Genomic DNA, 22,252 nt, shown 5'->3' on the forward strand with positions numbered 1-22,252 from the left:
AACAACGATTATATTTTATGAAGTTTATTGGAAGTCTAAGAAGATTCTACTGCATTAGATGCATGGGAGAAATAAGTATATGGCGATAAATTATATAATGTTCCGGTAACGGGTAAACCATACAAAATTTTCTTCGGTTACAAAAATCCTGCACCAATTCTCCATGCATTTATCTTATTGTGTAAAACCCCTCTAGTTTATATTTCACTGCACGGAACCCCCTACGGTCCAAATAATCATGCGCGTGTATTCACACAACGTTCGGACTTGATTTAAGAAAGCATTTCGATTTTTAAATGAACGAATTAGAAATTGCCTATGTATATTTCCATGTGTTCAAGAAAACGAAATCCACTCGAATAAAAAAACAATAGAGGGAGTATTTTTCTGTACCTTCTTTATACCGAGTCCACGTACTGTGTGCTATTGTCACATAGACAATTTCTCAAGAAAGTTTCTTTATTTATCTGTTGCTTTCTTGAGATCATTTGTCAACTTTCATGATTGATCAGTTAACAAAGTAAACTGCATTATATTGTATATATTATCTGCATCAAGGTTCCCTTCAACCATACCACCCAGTCAATTACATCCTTACTTAATCTTCTATACTGCATTGTTTCTTCGATCCTCGCCTTTTTCTTTTCCTTCAAAAAATGAATACCAAAACGAATATTCCCTGGTTCTCGTTCCTCCATCTCATATTAACCATCAAATTCTTGATTATTCTCCAAGCCCGAAATGGATTGAGTGGGCCCGAAGACATGTACCAGAGCTGCGACAAAACATTTAGTTGCGGCGAAAACATCACCGAAATCGGATACCCTTTCAGGGGAATCTCCAACCCTGAACACTGCGGCCACCCAAATTTTGTCCTCACATGCCATGATGGTAAAAACAACATAACCAACATCGAAATCATGGGCGTGGAGTACCGTGTCCTGGAAATAGCACAAACAACACAGACAATGACTATTGCCAGGGAGGACGTGATGGAGGCTGCTTGCCCCACGGAAATGAAGAACACAACCTTGGACTACTCGACCTTTGACTTTGGCGATGTTTACATGAATATCACGTTCTTGTACGGCTGCCCACCACCGGATGGCGGTAATTTCTTCCCATCACCTCCTAGCGGTAATTTAATCAAGTATTTTATGTACTATGTTCCTTGTGGGAATAATGGCGAAGATGTACATATTGTGCCCGGAAATTATGACATTGGAATGTGTAGAGATAGTGTGATAGTTCCAACTCCTGTGCCTCCTGAAGGAGAAACACAACTTCAGAATATAACGGAATTGGATCGGATTATGCGACAGGGTTTTTTGGTTAGGTGGAAGATCGGTAGCCAATTAATGTGCGATAACTGTACGGCGTCAAAGGGGCGGTGTGGGTATAATCTTGCGAAGAATCAGACTGCTTGTTATTGCCCTGTCCCGCCGTATGTTTCTAATACTTGTCCCATCTCTGAAATTATTGGGACCAACGGCACTGACACCTCCTCACCTACTAAGATACCAATATTACCCCTGGCACTGGGTACGTATACTAGTTCTTTTTACTTCAATGAACTGCAATCAATTATGCAATATCAATTTCTTGTCTTTTTCGAGGTTTTTCTAATAAACAAGAATCAAAATCTTGGTCAAATTAGAGCATGTAATTCCAGGGGCGGACCCATGTGGAGATTAGGGGGCTCCCGCCCCTGCAAATTTTTTTTTTTTTTGTTCTGGTAATTATCTATTAATTTATGGACTTTGCCCCCCTCTCCCCACCCCCCAATGATTTGGATTTTGTATACTTTTAGCCCGTAAAAAATATTTTCTTCCTTCTCTTAATTCACACCTCCATGTTAGCCCCCCACCAAACCGCCCCTGTGCAATTCACATTCCATATGACTGCGATATTCCAATAATAGATGTCATTGTATGAGTATGATAGTATGGATATATTCAATGAATCTTATTACTCTTAACATATATAGATATTTACTTGTCAAGTGGAGGTGATGGACACGAGTGCCTGATGGACAATTTCTCACACTAAAATCAAATAGACTTTAGTGGATTTGACTTGAACATCACATATAAATTCACCTTGTAAAACTTATGTAAGCTAATCTCATGAAAGCGACAGTATTTGAAGTATATAATTAATCAATAAATAATTTTGTATATCACATATAAATTTTATAATTAAAAGTTTCTATATATGTATCAGGTGCTGGACTTGGTGTAATTGCCTTAACTATATTGGCCATTATCATAGTATTCTGCTACTTTAAAAGACGACGATCACTAGGAAACCCTAAGCAAGTAAGGGACAATGATATAAAAAAGTTTGTACTCCAGCATGGATCACTGGCTCTAAAGAGATACAAATATTCAGAGATCAAGAAAATGACCAAATCCTTCAATGAGAAGCTTGGTCGAGGAGGATATGGTAGTGTCTACAAAGGTGTATTACCTGATGGAACACTTGTTGCTGTCAAGGTTTTGATCGAGACCGATAGCAATGGAGAAGAATTCATAAATGAAGTTGCTAGCATTAGTAGAACCTCCCATGTCAATATTGTCAATCTCTTGGGGTTCTGTTATAATCGAAACAAGAGAGCTCTAGTTTATGAATTTATGCCCAATAAATCATTAGACAAGTTCATCAACAACAATTATCTGGGTTTCGACAAATTGTACGAGATTGCGGTTGGAGTTGCCAAAGGCCTACAATATCTCCACACAGGGTGCAACACTAGGATTGTTCATTTCGATATTAAGCCTCAGAACATTCTTTTAGACGAGGAATTCTCTCCAAAGATATCTGATTTTGGGCTTGCTAAACTTTGCAAGAAGAAGCAGAGTATATTCTCAGTAACCGGGACACGAGGCACAATTGGGTATATCGCTCCAGAAATATTCTCAAGAAATTTTGGAGGAGCTTCTCATAAATCTGATGTCTATAGTTACGGAATGATGATTCTTGAAATGGCTGGAGCGAGAAAATTTGACGAAATCGTGACAACTCAATCTAGCGAGAATTGCTTTTCGGATAAAATGTACGAGCAGGTAATACTTGATGTTACAACGAAGTTAGATGATCTTGTGGTCGAAGATGACGATCAAGTAGCAAGGAAAATGTTTTTGATCGGATTTTGGTGCATTCAGACATCACCATCGGATAGGCCATCGATGTCTAAGGTTGTCGAGATGTTAGAAGGAAGTCTACGATCCATACAAATTCCACCAAAGCCATTACTCTTTTCTCCATCGATATCAGGCAATGAACTTTCGTCGTCTTTATCAGCATACGTGGGGCTGGAACATTCAGTTGATGGTCCTATATAGATATATGACAATTCAATTTGTTGTTTGAAGAACATCACATATTGATGACTACTGTGTTGGAGTTTGTATTTATGTAAGATAAGAATCGGATAATACATTGTTATATTTTCGACACAAATTGTGTAACACTTGGAAAACAGTTAATTGTATCCCATGGTACAGGGTAATATAGGCTGTAAAGGCCTCAGATTGAGAATGATGATGGCATTGTTACATTAATGGGAATGAATATGATTAAACTATTCATTAGAGCTCCAAATTGGAATGGTATTTTTTATTTACGTTGATTTCTATCAGAAAATTTTGACTTTCGAATAATATTTTGGATTAGGAATCCCGAAAAGTTCGATTATCGATTTTTCCAAATTCTTTTTTATCGAATTGAAATCTAAATGATCAGGCTCAGATATTCGATCCATGTTTAATATCCGAAAATATTTATGATAATTACAAATTACAGATTAACCCAAAATTTTCATTACACCAAAATGAAAGTTTCAGAAGAGTCATTGGCAATTTCAAAACGCCCTCTCCCCAAATCAACTCATTCCCGTTTAAACTCTCCACCATTTTCATGCACAACACAAACAAAATCATGCCCCAATGGTGCCCCTTCGCTGGAAATCGACTAAAAGATACGTTTTTCCGGACACTTTTTCCGAAATATTTTTTTCGGCGGAATTCTTATTGGACAGGTCACTCCCTTCTTTCATGTTTTTTTCCAGCAAAAAACCAACCGACATTCTAAGTTTGAAGCTCTTTTCTACATCAAACCAATCCAAGGGAAGGGCCGGAAATTTGCAAGATATGAGCTTTAGGCTTTTTCGTGGAACCCCGGAAATTGCATAATAAAAATCCCAACTGAAATTTTTAGAAAATTGCACAGAAAACCTTTTTTTTCAGCAGAACAACCCGATACGCTCTTTTCTTCTCACGATATTTTGATCCAAATGGGTTGACCTCGGTGAAGATGGTGGTGCACAAAAGATAATTGATAAGGAAGAGAAGGCCAGGGTGTGGTACGTTACTCAAAGGGAAAATCTCGAACGGCACCGTTGGAGTTTGATTGCTCTGGCGAGGGCACCGTTTTGTTTTCCGACGATTGAGTTGGCATTTTACCGATCACGGACTTGTGAGATAAATTTGGGCGCGGTGGAAGAGATTGTTGGATGAAGAAGGTATTTAATTAATGAATTTAAATTGGGCAAATTCTACTCTCCCCCTTGTATTATGTAGTCGGAATGACTTTACATCCTTCTACTCTCGATTGCATCGATTTACCCCATGCACTTATAAAATCATCCCAATATGGCCATTGGCGATAGTTTTCCGAGTATTGACCTTAACACCGTTTGGTCAACGTTCCATAATTACAAAAAATGCCATTTAATTTATGTATAGAAAATTGCAAAAGCACCTACATGTCTTTGATTTTATCTTTCAGAATTCAAATAAATCCTCCCAGTAGTTCATCTGAAGTCCCACATTCCGTTTCTTCTACATTTCTGCCAAGATTAATCATTGTTAATGTCCCTTAATTAATTCATAACAATTCTTCTCTTCCAGCCAAAAAAAAGAAAAAAAAATTGAACTGAGAAGGATTCCAAAAACATAAGAATATAAATTCCTCAACAAAATTTAAAAAATGGGAATTAGGGTTGATCTTTTTCATGAAGAAAATGGGTAAACCGGGGTTGCGCCAGGTATTCACGATCAGAACAACGAAGGCAAAACTAAGCCTTAAAGAACTAGTGCCTCACTGGAGAAGCTTGAGATCCACATTGCAGAGAAGTAACTGAAGCGGATGATCAAGAAGATTTTGGTTTCACAGAAATATGAAACTTCTTCTTCCCGAAACAAACATCGTTGGTAATGATTGGTGAAACACGTTTTTGTATTTTACAAAAATGTTTTTAACTCTCTTAATTTCAAACTAAATTTTAGTTATTACTTAGTGGGCCAAGTGTTATCACTTAGTGGGCTAAGTGTTGTGACTTAGTGGGTTTTTATTCTAACTTCCCAACTAACCCACTAACCCATTATCTTGAGTGCTCTTGTGGTTGGTTTTCTTGCAGATCATGGGCTGAGGAGTGGAAGCTTGGCAAGTCTATAAATACCAAACTCAAGACTCAAGATTGTTACAGATTTCGTGGAAACAAAAAAAGAGCTGAAGTTTTAATCTCGAGAATTTTAGTGTGTTTTCTAGGATCTGTTGTACGTACTCTTTATGAGTACATTCTTTGAAATCTAGAATTTTTAATATTTTTCTTTTAGTATCTAGATTTGGTTGTAAGAGTGATCTTGAAAAAGATTCATTCATAAGGAAGAAGTTTTCGCACTCTTCTGTTTGTATTCTTAGAATACTGTTTTTAATATATTTTTCCGTCCTGTAAAGGGCAAGTTCACAAGTCTTTACTTGTGAACATTTTTAATTCTGAGTATTGTTCTTTTGTCTTTATATTTCCGCTGCATGTTTGCTCAAGTGTCATAACACTTTCGACAACACCTCTGTATTAAACGAATTCGGGACCATAAATTCTTTCAATTGGCATCAAGAGCCAACACTTGACATATACTAAGTGTTTGTTCCTATTTTTCTCTTTCAGAAACGAATTCGTGATGGATACTCAGATGACTGCTTATATGCGACCTCCTGTACTCGACGGCACAAACTACACCTACTGGAAAGTCAAGATGAGGGCATACATCAAAGCCATTGATGAGAGAGCCTGGAGATCCATTCTCACCGGATGGAAAGCACCAACAATCACAGATGCAGATGGGGATGTATTTCCAACACCAGAGCTACGGTGGACAGCAGATGATCTATCAAATGCCAATCAAAACTCAAAGGCATTGAATGCAATCTTCAACTCAGTAGATTTAACAATGTTTAAATTGATCTCAGTATGCACTTCTGCAAAGGATGCATGGGAGGTTCTACAGCTACATTGTGAAGGATCAGATAGTGTTAGAAGAACCAAGCTCAGATTACTCTCTTCCAAATTTGAGAGACTGAGAATGGAAGAAACTGAAACTATTTCTCAGTACAATGAGAAATTGATTGATCTAGCCAATGAATTTCAATCCCTAGGTGGTCCTTTAAGCAATGAGACACTGGTGAATAAGGTGTTAAGAACTCTCCCAGAAAGATTCAGCATGACGGTTACTGCTATTGAGGAGGCCAAAGACACATCATCTCTACGGCTGGACGACTTAATTGGAAGTCTAAAGTCTAGAGAAATGAACTTTGAAGATCAAAGAAAGGAGAAAGGAAAGGCTATCTCAAATGCACTTCAGGCAGAATTGGAGAAAGAAGATGTTGCTCAGGAGTTTGATGATGATGCAGAGGAATGCCTCAACAATGTTGCATTCCAAATTCAGAAATTCAATAGGGCATACAGGCGAGGTGGAATCAAGCCCAGACAACTATTTCCAGATGGCTCTTCACAAAACCGACAAACTCAGCCCCGAAATAGATCTACTTCACAGAGAACATTTCCTCAAACACCTTCTCAGAACACTTCTAAAAATTCTTCATTTGTTCGTTCAAATTCTGAACCACCTAACTTGGATCACATTAAATGCAGGGCTTGTTCTGGATTTGGACATTATGCTAATGAATGTGCAAACACCTTGAGAAGAAGAGGAATGAGTCTGATTTGTGCTGTCAGTGATGAGGAGGAAGATCAACCTGAACAGACAGAGGAACAGCAATCCACTAAACAAGCTCTCTCTGTCAGATATATCACTGGAAATGATTCTGAAACAGAATCACAAAGAGTTTCTCTGGATGCTGCAACACTTTCTGAAACACTTTCAGTAACTGAAATTTCTGAGTTAAATACTGATCATTATACATGTTTAAACTCTATTTCTTTAAATGCAGCAGAATCCAGCGTTGAAGCAGCTAGTGATGAGGGAGAAATGTGTAGAAAACTGGCTCTTGACTTGGAGAAGAAGACTCAAGCCCTAGATGCAGCCAACAAGGAAAATTCCTCCCTCAAAGAAACAATCACACATTTGGAGGTTGGAATCACCAAGAAGGATCTTGAACTGGCAAAGGTGAAAGATGAACTCAAAAAGGCAACCCTAGCAATCAAGAGGATGAACACTGGCACAACTAAACTCGAAGAGATTGTGTCAATGGAAAAACACTACAAACATGAAGGGCTAGGGTACAAAAAACAAATGAAGCCAGTTAAGAAGAAGGAGATTGTCTTTGTAAAAGAAAAGGGTGCAAACAGAAAAGAATGTAGGAAGTCCACAGCCACTCCTCAAGACTCCAGAATAAGAGGTTATGTTTGCCATTACTGTTTCTCACCAGGACACATTCGTCCATTTTGTGAGAAACTCAGTAATGACAAAATGTTGTATAAAATAAGCCACATCACTCCAAAGAACACCTCAAAGAAAAAGGTAGAATTTACCAAAAAGGAGTGTAAAATATGGACTCCCAAAGGTAAACTTTTGTGCAAGGCAGTATACACCTCTTTAAATGCTAACATTTCAGGTTCATGGTACTTTGATAGTGGATGCTCTAGGCACATGACTGGAACAAAGGAATTTCTATCAAACTACCACACACTTAGTGGAGGACGTGTAACCTATGGAGGAGGAGCTAAAGGCAAAGTGGTTGGACGTGGAACTCTCAGTATTGAGGGACTTCCAAAACTTTCAAATGTTCTACATGTTGAAGGATTGGGGTCAAATCTCATTAGTATCAGTCAATTGTGTGATGATGATCTACGTGTAGAATTTGATAAATACTGTTGTTCTGTGTTTGATAATCAAAATCATTGTGTACTTACAGGTTCCAGATCAATGGATAATTGCTATCAAACAGGAGACACCATCTCATGCAAGAGTTCAAGAGTAAGTGAAGTAGAGCTGTGGCACCAGAAACTAGGACACACAAACTTCAAGAATCTGAAGCTGCTCAACAAGTACAATGCTATAAGAGGAGTACCAGATCTCAAGATCAAGGATATTCCTATATGTGGAATGTGCCAGAAGGGAAAGCAAACCAGAGTACCACACAAAGTGTTGCAACACGTTGGTACCACTATTTGTTTTGAACTTGTACATATGGATCTTATGGGTCCTATAGAGGTAGAAAGTCTAGGTGGTAAAAAATATGTCTTTGTATGTGTTGGTGATTTTTCAAGATATACTTGGGTGTATTTTTTGAGAGAAAAATCAGACACCTTTGAAGTATTCAAAAATTTGTACAGGTTTGTTAGAACTCAATTTCAAGTTTCTATTCGTAGGATAAGATCTGATCATGGAAAAGAATTTGAGAATGCTTTATTTTTTGCATTTTGTAATAAAAAGGGAATAAAGCATGAATTTTCTGCTCCAAAAACTCCTCAGCAAAATGGCATTGCTGAAAGGAAAAACAGAACTATTCAGGAAATGGCTAGAGTGATGATGAGTGCAAAAAATCTGTCTAAAAGGTTTTGGGCTGAGGCTGTCAACACAGCCTGTCACATCTCAAACCGTGTGTATCTAAGATTAGGATCTATGATGACATCATATGAAATTCTTTATGGTAAGAAACCTAATCTAGAATACATGCATGTGTTTGGATGTGTCTGCTATGTTTTAAATGATAGGGATCATCTAGCTAAATTTGATTCAAAAAGTGATTTGAGCTTATTTATGGGATACTCTAATAACAGTCATGCTTATAGAGTATACAATCTAAGAACTCGAACCATTATTGAATCTGTAAATGTGGTATTTGATGACTTTGCTGATCTCCGCAGTAAAACAGCCGAAGATGAAGTTGATGACTTGATTGCTGAAAGGGAAACAACAGAAGAAGACACTTCTGCCACAGAGAGCCCAGACACAAACAGTCCAGTCTTAAGAGAAGAAGGTGCTGAGCCAAGTATCACCACATCTGACTCAGCACATCCTACAGAGACTGAGTTGCAGCCAACCCTTGATGTCTGCAGAAAGGAACCATCAAGCAGAATCCAGAAAAATCACCCATCAACTCAAGTAGTGGGAGATATCTTTGATGGAATAAGAACCAGAAGAAAAGAGAGAGTGAACTACAGAGATATGGTAAGATTTGCAAATTTGTCTTCTGAATGTGCACTAACTGGAACCACTTGTTTTGTGTCTTCAGTGGAACCAAGGAATATTGCAGAAGCTCTGAAGGATGAATTCTGGGTAAATGCAATGCATGAAGAGTTGAATCAATTCATCAGAAATGATGTTTGGTACTTAGTCCCCAGACCAAGCCATGTAAATGTGATAGGGACTAAGTGGATCTTCAAAAACAAAACTGATGAAAAAGGTACAGTTGTTAGAAATAAGGCTAGGTTAGTAGCACAAGGATACACTCAAATTGAGGGTATAGACTTTGATCAGACTTTTGCTCCAGTAGCTAGAATTGAATCTATTAGATTACTTCTTGCTATAGCCTGCTTTCTTAAAATCAAACTGTATCAGATGGATATCAAAAGTGCATTTCTGAATGGGGTTTAAAATGAGGAAGCATATGTTGAACAGCCAAAGGGTTTTGAAGATTCTGCCAAACCTAATCATGTTTTCAAGCTTAAGAAGGCACTGTATGGTCTTAAACAAGCTCCTAGAGCATGGTATCAAAGACTCACTGACTTCTTACTTGAAATACAGTTCAATAGAGGGGAGGCAGACAGAACCCTATTTGTTAGAAGAACTAATAATCATATCATTATTGTTCAGATATATGTTGATGACATTGTTTTTGGCTCTACTTGTGCTAACCTTTTGCAGTCTTTTGTAGATGCTATGTCTCACACTTTTGAAATGAGTATGGTAGGGGAGTTGAATTACTTCTTAGGACTCCAAATCAAACAGACAGGTGAAGGAATGTTTGTTAATCAGAAGAAGTATGCTCTCAATCTGGTTAAAAGGTTTGAGTTGGAATCAGCCAAGCACATGAAAACTCCAATGGGATCCAGCCAAAAACTGTCCAAGGATGATGTTGCAGAAGATGTTGACAGCACTCTCTACAGAAGCATGATTGGAAGCCTTCTGTATCTAACAGCAAGCAGGCCAGACATTATGTTTAGTGTTTGTGTGTGTGCCAGGTATCAAGCTAATCCCAAGGTCACTCATCTTAAAGCTGTGAAGAGGATTATTAGGTATGTTGCAGGTACAGTAGACTTAGGAATTCAGTTTTTCAAAGACACAAATACAAACTTGATAGGCTTTAGTGATTCTGATTGGGCTGGGGATATTAGTGACAGAAAAAGCACATCAGGTGCATGTTTCTTTTTGGGGAATAATCTAGTTTCTTGGTTTAGTAGAAAGCAAAAATGTGTATCTCTTTCAACAGCTGAATCAGAATATGTAACTGCTGGAGGGTGCTGTGGTCAACTAATTTGGATGAAACAAATGTTGGGAGACTATGGGTTAACCAGTGATACCCTGACCATATATTGTGATAATTCAAGTGCTATTGACATTTCAAAAAATCCTGTTCAACACTCACGAACTAAACACATAGATATTAAACATCATTTTATTCGTGATATAGTTGAGAAAAATATAGTGTGCTTAAAGTACATTCCTACAGAAGATCAGTTGGCTGACATCTTTACAAAGGCATTAGATTATGAGAGGTTTTCAAAACTCAGAAAATCTCTCGGGATGTGTACTCAATAAACATGTCCTGAAATGTGTTGCAGCACCTCATCAAATATCTTAAGCTGCAACACAATTTACTGAAGCATTAGCTTCATTAAATAATGACTTCACTGTGATGCATTATTTTCTAAACCAGTAACTGGAAGTCTTTCACCTTGAAACGTGATCATGCTTCATGTAAACATTTAGACAATAATTGCACTCACATAAGTCAAACTCCTCTATTTTGATAGTCATATCTTAGTAACTGAGGAACCTTCAAACTGAACACTTGATCATGTTCCATGTGAATTGTTTGACTTGAAAATAAGAGTTTATAGATATATTATTTAAAAAAAAAAAAAAAAAAAAAAATATATATATATATATATATATAATAATAATGTATATATATATATATATAAATATACAAGAGTATCTATGCCTGTCAGCAAATTTTTCTCACTATTAATCATTAATAAATGTGTTTTTCTATTTTTTGTGAATATTTCATGAGTGCTACGGGTTTATTTTTTCTTTTATTGAATTATCCCTATTTATATGGGTCATGGGTACATGGGTTAATTCCTTATTTTCCACTAAGTCCACTCCTTATTGTGCCATGTGTCATGTTTTTACTTTAAACTGCCAAGGAAATTTTATTCTCCTTAATCACACTCTCCCCAAGAAAAACGGACACCACTTCTTCACCTTCTCCACTTCAATTTTTTCCTTTCTTCTTCAGCAAAATTAGGGCTTATAAATTTCTTGCTTCTTCTCTCAAAAATTCACACTCAAAAATCAAAAGCACAAAGAAGCAATTTTTTTTTCCACTGTATCATGGCATCCCCACCTAGAAATCCTCTTCCAGCCGCCGATGATAATGTCCACAACGATGCTGCAGCACCTGTACCAGCAGACCCAAATCTGGCCATCATCGTTCATCCAATCAACTTTGAAGCTGTTCCTATCAGCTACATTGAGCCCGGCGACGAGCTGAACCCGATTGACCCAGACAACTTCGATTTTGTGGGTCCCTCTTCCACCGCCGGAAGATTTCCAACGCGCCGGTCAAAGCGCACGAACCCTTTTCCAGATCTGAACACTGCGGTGCCACAACGCCGAAGAGGAGAAAACTCTCCCCGGAGAGGAAGCAGAGGTGGAAGAAGAGGAAGCAGAGGTGGCCGCACTCCAGTCCAGTCAAACCCACGAAGAGGTCTTCATCTGGTAGATGAAGAAACTGATGACGAAGCAGGGGATCCTACCTTTGCTGCACCACAGGCTCAAGCCTTGTCCTCCAGCTCCTCTGAGTCTTCATCCAACAACTCACCTTCCCCAGCATCAACTCAGGGGGAGACGTCGCAGCCCAGCATGGCAACAGCAGCCTCTCAACATTCTGTTCCTGAAGGTGTTGCTGCACCTGTTTCAGAAGGTGTTGCTGCACCTGTTTCAGAAGGTGTTGCTGCACCTGTCTCTGAAGGTGTTGCTGCACATGCTCCAGAAGATGCTGCTGCACCTACTGTTTCAGCAAATGTTCCTCAGAATGCTGCTGAGGATGCTGCCCCTTATCAGGATGAAGAAATGCCTGATTTCTCTGGAATGTCATCAGCAGAGCATGTAGACATTCCATCTGTGGATGCTCAAGACTTCACCACCACAGAAGAAACTCCATCAGCACCTCATGGAGATCATCTGGAAACCCTAGCAGAAGCAGCAGTTCAAGCAGATGCATCTCCTCCTCAGGCTGAAGATCCAGAGAAAAGTGATGATAGCTGGGAGGTTTCTCTAGCTGCTTTTCGCAAGAATTTGCCTTCCTCTGATTCTGACAGTGAATCCTCTGAAGACTCTTCTCAACAGGAAGAAGGTGTTGCCCCACGTGCTGCATCACCTGAACCAGCATATGTCCCTGATGAGCTTGAAGATTCAGAAGATGATGATTCCTCAGAAGAAGAAGAACCAGACCTGGATGGAAAGAACTTGTCAACCCCTTTTGAGGTAACAAATGCCTTCAGTCCTAATTTCTATTTTGAGTCTGATTCACTGTTGAGTCCTCAAGTCATGAATTGTCATTTCATTGAGGAAAAGAAAATTTCTAAGGAAGAATTTGATAAGCATAGGATAACAGCTTTTCTTCACCAAAGAAAAATCCTTAACCTAGTTGAGATTGCCTGCTCTTATGATCCCTTGGTTGTGAAGGAGTTTTATGCCAACTTGCAAACCTCATTTTTAAAGAAAAACTCTCCAAATTTTGGTAAAGTGTTTGTGCGCAATGCCATCTATTCTTTCTCTCCCAAAATTATCAACTCTCATTTACAAACTCCTACTGTAATTGATGAGGATAATTATGGTGATTTTACTGAGATTTGCAAAGTTATTTCTGGGAACCGTTTAAGAAATTGGCCTGCACACCCAAGAAAATTCCAAGTGTCTCAACTCACTGCCTTTTACTCTGTCCTATTTAGACTCACAGTGATGAATTGGATTCCATCCAAAAATGTCTCTGTGGTAACTAAACCTCATGCTGTACTCATGTACAAATTGGGGATGGGATTACCAGTGGATTTTGGCAAACTGTTCTTTGATACTATTGGTCATCTTGCCCAGAAAATTTCACCCTCCACTCATCTTCCTTATCCTTCTCTCATTTACTCCATTTTACTCTCTCAAAATTTGGGCCAAGATGACTCAGAATATCTCCACACTCCACAAGGCATAATCACTGTTTCTCAAAATTTTCTGAGAGCTCCTCATGTTCAAGATCTTCCTTGGAATGGAGATAATTTTCTCTCAAGTGAATCAGGTCAAAATAACCTTGGTACTGAGGGTGTTGCACCTCATGTTGACAACACTTCTAACCTTCTTGTGTCTGTTCCTAGAGATCTTCTCTTGCAGCAACTTACTCATTCTCTAGCACAGATTACCTATCATCAGTCCATGGTGGAGCTGATTCAGAAGGCTCTTTCTGATCAAAAAGGGGGAGAAAAAGTTCATGAGGCTGAAGCAGGAACATCTCACCCTTTGGATACCAGAGGCAGAAGGCAATGAGTTAATGAAGAAGAGGCAAAGAATGAGGATGAAGAGGAGAGCAGTGGATCCAGTGCAAGTGATGGAGGAGCAGCAGCTGACACTGAGGAGACTTTGGAGATTCTACTCTAAAATGTTTTCATGAACAATACTTTGATTTTGTTCTGTTTTTTATTTTTCCCCTGAACTTTTAATTAGGACTGCACTTTGATTATTTCTTGTTTAAGTTTTTGTATTGTTGGACTATCTTGCTGAATTTGTTTTGAATTGATTTTTCTATATTATTTTTGGTATGTTCAAATTCAGGGGGAGTTCAAGCAATATCTCAGGGGGAGTTCTAGCTAAAATTTAGTTTTGATCAGAAAGTTAAAAAGGGGGAGTTTGAAACACGTTTTTGTATTTTACAAAAATGTTTTTAACTCTCTTAATTTCAAACTAAATTTTAGTTATTACTTAGTGGGCCAAGTGTTATCACTTAGTGGGCTAAGTGTTGTGACTTAGTGGGTTTTTATTCTAACTTCCCAACTAACCCACTAACCCATTATCTTGAGTGCTCTTGTGGTTGGTTTTCTTGCAGATCATGGGCTGAGGAGTGGAAGCTTGGCAAGTCTATAAATACCAAACTCAAGACTCAAGATTGTTACAGATTTCGTGGAAACAAAAAAGAGCTGAAGTTTTAATCTCGAGAATTTTAGTGTGTTTTCTAGGATCTGTTGTACGTACTCTTTATGAGTACATTCTTTGAAATCTAGAATTTTTAATATTTTTCTTTTAGTATCTAGATTTGGTTGTAAGAGTGATCTTGAAAAAGATTCATTCATAAGGAAGAAGTTTTCGCACTCTTCTGTTTGTATTCTTAGAATACTGTTTTTAATATATTTTTCCGTCCTGTAAAGGGCAAGTTCACAAGTCTTTACTTGTGAACATTTTTAATTCTGAGTATTGTTCTTTTGTCTTTATATTTCCGCTGCATGTTTGCTCAAGTGTCATAACACTTTCGACAACACCTCTGTATTAAACGAATTCGGGACCATAAATTCTTTCAATTGGGCTTATTATAGGAGGTGTGGGTATTTTTCGTAATTTTGGAGCGTTGACCAGACATTACCGTTAAGGTCAACAGACAGTTTCGGAAGACGACGGCTCAGTAATTGAGCACGCATTTTGAAGCTCCAATTTTTAATTTACTCCATGACTTGCAAAGTGTCCTAATATGTATTTTGTTACAAGAACCCGATTTCAGACCTCAAAGATACGCTTTGAAGTTCGTTATTCTTGATCCGCTTCAAGAACTGGAGCTCATTTTCATTTGCGAAAATTCAAAAGATTTTTGGATTTTACGTACCCCAGACCGACATGTTGTAGGTTGATTAGCGTCTGCATGAAAGCTAGAAATTTATGAATTATGATTATTGATTATTTGCTTGAAATTTTCATGGCTAATGATGTTGAAACCGCTGGTTGACCTTCGATCCCGCCATGAAAAGCTACAACCAAATTGTATATGTATAACAAGACTGTTGTTTTGTACCAGAAGATGAAATTAAATCTGCTGGCCTTGTATTTAATTTGGACTTAAAAAATGGGTCACTATTAGAAAGTCGTTGAAATCTTTGAAGACTTCAAAACAGAAAATTGATCGAAAAATTGGGCCGTGTCTTCACCATCTTACTCCAAGAGTTACTAGGTTCCCTGCAAATCGTACAAGATGACAAGACAACTATCGAACCTCTTCACGAGTTCTTCGGAGAAATCCCCGAGGACCATTTGCCTCGACTCCTCCTTTAACTCTTTCTCAAGATCAGGGCAAGTGAAAATGCCCGAATAGCTCTTTCACGAAGCAGAGAGCGAGAAATTGTTGAGAAATAAGAGAATGAGATCATTAGGCTACTATTCTCCTGCAGTAAGAGTGATCGAAGGAAGAAGATAAAAATAAAAATCAAAGGGGAGGGAGTTAAAGTCAATTTGAAATGATTATTATGCGCTTAAAAACTCACGTGGGGCGCACATGTTCTGAGTCCTGGTCAGAATGACCGGAAAATGGGCAATTTATGGCAAAGTGGCACAAAAACTCGAGTTTAGCCTTATTCGCTGGAACAGTCGGAACGGTGCCCCCTCCATTCCAGAATCCGTAACCAGAACGGTTTTTTCACCGTGTCTCACCGGAACGCTGAGAAAACGGTGGGATAAGCGTGAGGGAGCCACGGAGCGACTGCGACGCAGTCGAAACGGCGCCGAAACAGGAGAAAATAATTTGATAGAAAAAAAAAAGTTGCGAGGTGCCTCATGAACTGTTCAAGGGGCACCGTTCAACTTTTTTTTTTATTAAGGCGCCAAAGTGCAAGCAAATTGCTATTTACCCTATGTCCATTCTCAGGTGGCAAAGGTCAACACCTCGAAAGAAAGCATTAATTAAGAAGCTAATTAAGAACAAATTAAAGCAGAAGACTACATCTTAGCTTCTTGCCTTATCTTCAACCGGATCACCATTGGTTCCGAACATCCGATCCATCCATTCAGTTGATAGTCCGATGTAGATATAATAGACTACTTTGTTCGAGTTTGTATGCATGTAAGAGAAGAATTCAATAATACCATGTTCGACTGATATCAGGATCATTTCTACGCAAATCGCGTAAATAGTAGAAAAATATTTTAGTTGTATCCAACGTAACGGTCCAGGGTAATATAGTCAATAAAGACCTCGATTGAGAATGAGGATGGGATTTGTTACATTGATTGCATCGACTTAAATCACATTGTGTGCAATTTTTGTTTTTGATCCTAAAAATTTCTGATTAATGAACATAATTAGTTTTGCATAATTTTCCATGTATTGAAGAAATCTTGCATGAAATCCACTCGAATAACTTAACAGCGTTAATTAACAAGGGCATTTCAATCCCGTGTGTTATTTCACGTCACATTTAACGGCGAGATAGCGTCACGTCAGCCACACGTACATCGTCCAAGTTGGCTGATGATGTAACGGCATAAAATAAATTGATCAAAAGTGGCAAATTCGATGACATATTTCGTGGATTGAAATATTTGAGGACATAAATCGTTTTAGTGGTAAAGTTTAGGGACATAAAATGTAATTTTCCCGATTCCGTACAAATAAAAAAACAAAATAGAGGGAATATTATTTTGTACCTTTTTTATACCTCATCCACGTAGTGTACGGTCACATGGACAATTTCTAAAGAAAGTTTCTCCAACTCTATTAATTTATTTTCTGTCGCTTTCTTGATATCATTTGTTAACTTCCATAATTAATCATTTAGCAAAGTAAACTATATTCTATATATTATCTTCATCAAGGTTCCCCTCAACTCTACCGTACCACCTAGTCAATAGTCAATTACATCCTTACATAATCTTCTATACAACCAATCGACAAACCAACTAATACATTGTTTCTTCGATCCTCGCGTTTTCCTTTTTCTCTTAAAAAAATGAATAGCCAAAGAAAGATGCCCTGGTTTTCGTTCCTCCATCTCATATTCTTGATTATAATCCAATCCCCGTACATCTCAAGTGCAATCTCCGACGACCAATATTACCAGACGTGCGGCAAAACATTCAGCTGCGGCAAAAACATCACCGGAATCGGATACCCTTTCAGGGGATTCTCCGATCCCGAACACTGCGGCCACCCCAATTTAATCCTTGATTGCAATACTCGGAAAAATACAACCAACATCGAAATATCGGGCATGAAATACCGTGTCCTGGAAATAGCACAACCCACACAGACAATGACTATTGCCAGGGAGGACGTGATGGAGGAAAACTGCCCCACGGAAATGAAGAACACAACCCTGGACTACTCCGTCTTCGAGTTCGCCACTGCTTACACGAATATTACTTTCTTGTACGAGTGCATACCCGGCTGGATTTTAACAAATATTTCCAATAATATATCCAGTGCCGATCCTTTTTCTTGTGGGAATGGCAACAGTGCGTATGTCGTGCCTGGAAATCGCGGCCCTGGAAGAATTTGCAACGACAGTGTTACTGTTCCGACTCCTGGATCTGAATTTCCGAATGCCACGGAACTCGTTCAAACCCTCCGACGGGGTTTCCCGATAAGGTGGAAGATTAATGGTAGCCAAAAGTGCAGTGGCTGCACCGCGTCAAAGGGGCGGTGTGGGTATGATCTTGCCAAGAATCAGACAGCTTGCTATTGCTCTGGCCCACCATTTGTTAATGATACTTGCCTCGTGTCTAATATTAATGTGACCCAACCTCTGCCCTCACCTGTGCCTTTACCTGGGCCGTCTTCACCGGAGAACTTGCCACCTGAGACCTTACCTGGGCCGTCTTCACCTGAGACCTCACATTCTAAGGCACCAGTATCTATCGGTACGTATATACATATTTATATATATATATATGTATATATATGTATTGTTTCAAGATTTTATTTCCTTACGATTAATTATGAGTGGTGGTAATATTTCCACCTGCAAGTTATCTCAATTCACCACCAAATATATATAAAATATCATAAATATCTTTCAAATTTATAATCCACCAACTTATCTTATATTCACTTTATCTTCATATGTTCTAAGTTATATATATATATATATATATATATATATATATATATATATATATATATATATATATATATATATATATATATATATATATATATATATATATATATATATATATATATATATATATATATATATATATGGGCGGAACCAGGATCAAAATGTAGGGGGTAACTAAAATTTCGGGGTTCGGGGCAGCGCCCCAAAAAAAAAAAGGTTCACAAGACATAGCAAAAATAAGTTTATATCGATAATTTTTAATTAAAATAGCATATATATTATAGTTTTATCATATTTTAAGCATGGCAAAAAATCTTAATGTATTGCACTTAAATATTTTGGAGATTAATGGCATCGTCTCATATTATCTTCTCAAGAGACATTGATAAAAAAAATCAAAAATAAGTAAATATTCATAAATATTATTTAAAATAAAAAAAAGTTTAACCATTTTATTAAATATTTTTTATATTAAATATGATATATACAAGTATAATATATATATGATTGTGGAGAAAAAATAAAAAAAAATTAAGGGTTAAGACACATATTTACTAAAACTTTAGGGGGCCAAAAGTAATATTCAAAAACTATAATGCCAAAATACCTAAAAAGAATATTTTTTTTAATATATATATATATATATTGTGGAAATTAAAGTTTTCATCTCTCAAATTTGCATCGATTTCACATTTGGTCTCATGTTCACAAAAAAACACATTTTGTCTCTCATGTTCCAATAATTTAATATTTTTGGTCATTTTCCATTAATTTACCGTTAGTCCGTTAGTTAAGGAAGTGATGGGCACGCGCTTCATTATGTAAACTTGTCGAAGATGACTAAAAATGTTGAATTTTTTAAACATAAGGGACCAAATGTGAAATCGGTGTAAACTTGAGGGACAAAAACTATATTTTCCCTATATGTAATGCATCAAATTTTAAAACGTAAGACATTTAAAATGGCAAGAACTTTACAAAAATTAAATACAATTGTTATCCAATAAAAGAAAAATGCCTCGGTGTTTGGGTTCTTAACTCAATCTCTCACTGCAGCTGCAACTGCATGCAGCTGGTGTCCAATTTTCTTTAGTGAATAATCGGTTTCGTTTAGCTCATTGAATTGATTGTGAATTTGTGATTATATGTGTTCACCCTTAGTTATTGAATATAAATATATAATCTTTATTTGTGTAATGAAAGAATTTAGATTTATGAAAAAGTGAAATTGTATTTTGTTTTTTTAATACATAATTTTTTGTCTGATTTTTTCGTAATTAGAAAAGGCTATCAATTTTTCTTATGAATAAACAAGAACAGTTTATTTATTTTTATCCGCCCGTTAATATCTCAATACTCATGAATAATATTATTTTTTGTTTATGAGAAGTAAGACTTTTGCAAAAAGAAAAAAACTTTATTATTTTTCATTGGTACTTAGGTTAATTAGTGATTCGCTCTCTTAACATATATAGATATTTTATTTTTAATGATAAGTGATTAACATGATCGTCGATGGACGATTTGTCTCACCAAAATAGGATAATTACAGTTTTCATCCCTACACATTACCACTAAAACAATTTTGGTTCCCAAAATGTCATGCCCACGAAATTAGTCCCTAAACTCACCACTTTTGTATGATTTTGGTTCGACCGTCAAGTTTCATGGTTAAGTTGGACGGATTTGTCACGTCCACCGCACGTGAAGTCCATTTGGTTGTTAGTTGTCCGGCTGGACAACACCCAGTCCACCACACACTGCTCCCTCCTCAGACATTCAAAAACTTGCATAGACAGTTATGCTATTTCCGAATTTCACCTCAATTGAAGGATTCGAAAAGGGAATTTAGAGGTTGGATTTACGGGTTCATTGGGGATATGGAGAATTGAGAATTTTAAAATATAAATAGGGGAGCAGATTGACGTGTCGCTCCACATCACGTTTCATCGGCCAAGCAGACACTGGATCTTATCCCTGGACAACTAACATCCAAATGGACGCCACGTGCGCCGCACGTGAGAAATCCGTCCAACTTAACCATGAAACTTGACGGTCGAACCAAAAGCGTTTAAAAGTGGTGAGTTTATGGAGTAATTTTGTGGGCGTGACATTTCGGGGACAAAATCATTTTAGTGGTAAAGTATAGGAACGTAAACTGTAATTATCCCCACCAAAATTGAAGAAACTTTAGATCATTAGATGACTCGACTCATAACTCATATACCATGTCTATATCACCAGGTGTTGTAGTTGGTGTAGTTGCCTTCACTATATTGATCATTATCATAGTCGTCTGGTACCTGAAAAGATGGCGTTCGCAGACAAGACGTTCGCAGACAAGCCCTAGCCAGGTAAGCAACCAAGATATAGAAAATCTTCTACTCCAGCATGGTTCGCTCGCTCTAAAGAGATACAAATATTCTGAAATCAAGAAAATGACCAAATCATTCAATGATAAACTTGGTCGAGGAGGATTTGGTAGTGTCTACAAAGGTGTTTTACCCGATGGCTCCCTTGTTGCTGTCAAGGTTTTGATCGAGACCGATAGCAATGGAGAAGAATTCATAAATGAAGTTGCTAGCATTAGCAGAACTTCCCATGTCAATATTGTCAATCTCTTGGGATTTTGCTTTGATAAAAACAAGAGGGCTTTAGTATACGAATTTATGCCCAATAAATCATTAGACAAATTCATCAGCAGTAAAGAGTGTTCTATTGATTTGGAAACATTGTACAAGATTGCAATTGGAGTGGCAAAAGGTTTGGAATATCTGCACACAGGCTGTAACAGTAGGATTGTTCATTTCGACATTAAGCCTCAGAACATTCTTTTAGACGAAGATTTATGTCCGAAAATATCGGATTTTGGGCTCGCTAAACTGTGCAAGAAGAAGCAGAGTATAATATCAATGATTGGAGCAAGAGGCACAATCGGGTACATTGCTCCAGAAATATTCTCCAGAAATTTTGGAGGAGCTTCTCATAAATCAGACGTCTATAGCTACGGAATGATGATTCTTGAAATGGCTGGAGCGAGAAAATTTGACGAAGTAGAGACAACTGGTCAATCGAGTTTGAATTATTTTCCTGACAAAATTTACGAGCAAGTGGTACTTGACGTTACCATGAAATTAAATGATAATCATGTGATTGATGATAAAGAAGAAATAGCAAGGAAAATGTTTTTGATCGGATTTTGGTGCATTCAGACAGTTCCATCAGATAGGCCACAAATGTCTAAGGTTATTGAAATGTTAGAAGGAAGTATTCAATCCATACGAACTCCACCAAAGCCATTCCTCTTTTCTCCTACGCTATCAGGCAATGGATTTTCGTCGTCGTTATCAACATACGTTGAGCTGGAACATTCAGTTGATGGGCCTATATAGATAGATATATGATAATTCATTGTGTTGTTTCGAGAAAATCACATATTGACTACTATATTTGAGTTTATATATATGAAAGGAAAGGATTCAATAATACTTTGTTTCATCCATATCATGATATTTTCGACGCAAATCATGTAATCTGTGGAAAATATTTTTATCCAATGGTTCAGGGTAATATAGTCAATGAAGACCTTTATTGAGAATGATGACGGGATTGTTGAATTTAGTAAGACACTATTTGTTCGAGATGAAAATTAGAACGGTATTTTTTATTTACGTCGATTGTGATAAAAAAAAA

General features: G+C 37.4%; 3 protein-coding genes and 1 pseudogene across 3 annotated transcripts; all 4 read left to right on the top strand.

The window, feature by feature from the left end:
- The first annotated feature begins 523 nt into the window (after positions 1-523).
- Positions 524-3,563, top strand: LOC105961278 (LEAF RUST 10 DISEASE-RESISTANCE LOCUS RECEPTOR-LIKE PROTEIN KINASE-like 2.3). Its single transcript, XM_012985514.2, has 2 exons — positions 524-1,542; positions 2,224-3,563. The coding sequence occupies exons 1-2, from the start codon at positions 657-659 to the stop codon at positions 3,342-3,344; spliced, it is 2,007 nt and encodes a 668-aa protein (XP_012840968.2). The 5' UTR covers positions 524-656; the 3' UTR covers positions 3,345-3,563.
- Positions 3,564-11,756: 8,193 nt separating this feature from the next.
- Positions 11,757-15,034, top strand: LOC105972113 (uncharacterized). The gene has a single exon (XM_088826486.1). It carries the CDS (start codon positions 11,808-11,810, stop codon positions 14,010-14,012), a length of 2,205 nt encoding a protein of 734 aa, XP_088682612.1. The 5' UTR covers positions 11,757-11,807; the 3' UTR covers positions 14,013-15,034.
- A 2,312-nt stretch (positions 15,035-17,346) lies between these two features.
- Positions 17,347-20,548, top strand: LOC148766214 (LEAF RUST 10 DISEASE-RESISTANCE LOCUS RECEPTOR-LIKE PROTEIN KINASE-like 1.3). Its single transcript, XM_088826817.1, has 2 exons — positions 17,347-18,359; positions 20,472-20,548. Exons 1-2 carry the CDS (start codon positions 17,450-17,452, stop codon positions 20,546-20,548), a joined length of 987 nt encoding a protein of 328 aa, XP_088682943.1. The 5' UTR covers positions 17,347-17,449.
- LOC148766215 (PR5-like receptor kinase pseudogene) lies at positions 20,401-21,951 on the top strand (annotated as a pseudogene).
- The last annotated feature ends 301 nt before the right edge of the window (positions 21,952-22,252 follow it).

Source organism: Erythranthe guttata, chromosome 12 (assembly GCF_056151865.1).
Source record: "Erythranthe guttata isolate IM_541 chromosome 12, IM_541, whole genome shotgun sequence".
Classification (NCBI taxonomy): domain Eukaryota; kingdom Viridiplantae; phylum Streptophyta; class Magnoliopsida; order Lamiales; family Phrymaceae; genus Erythranthe; species Erythranthe guttata.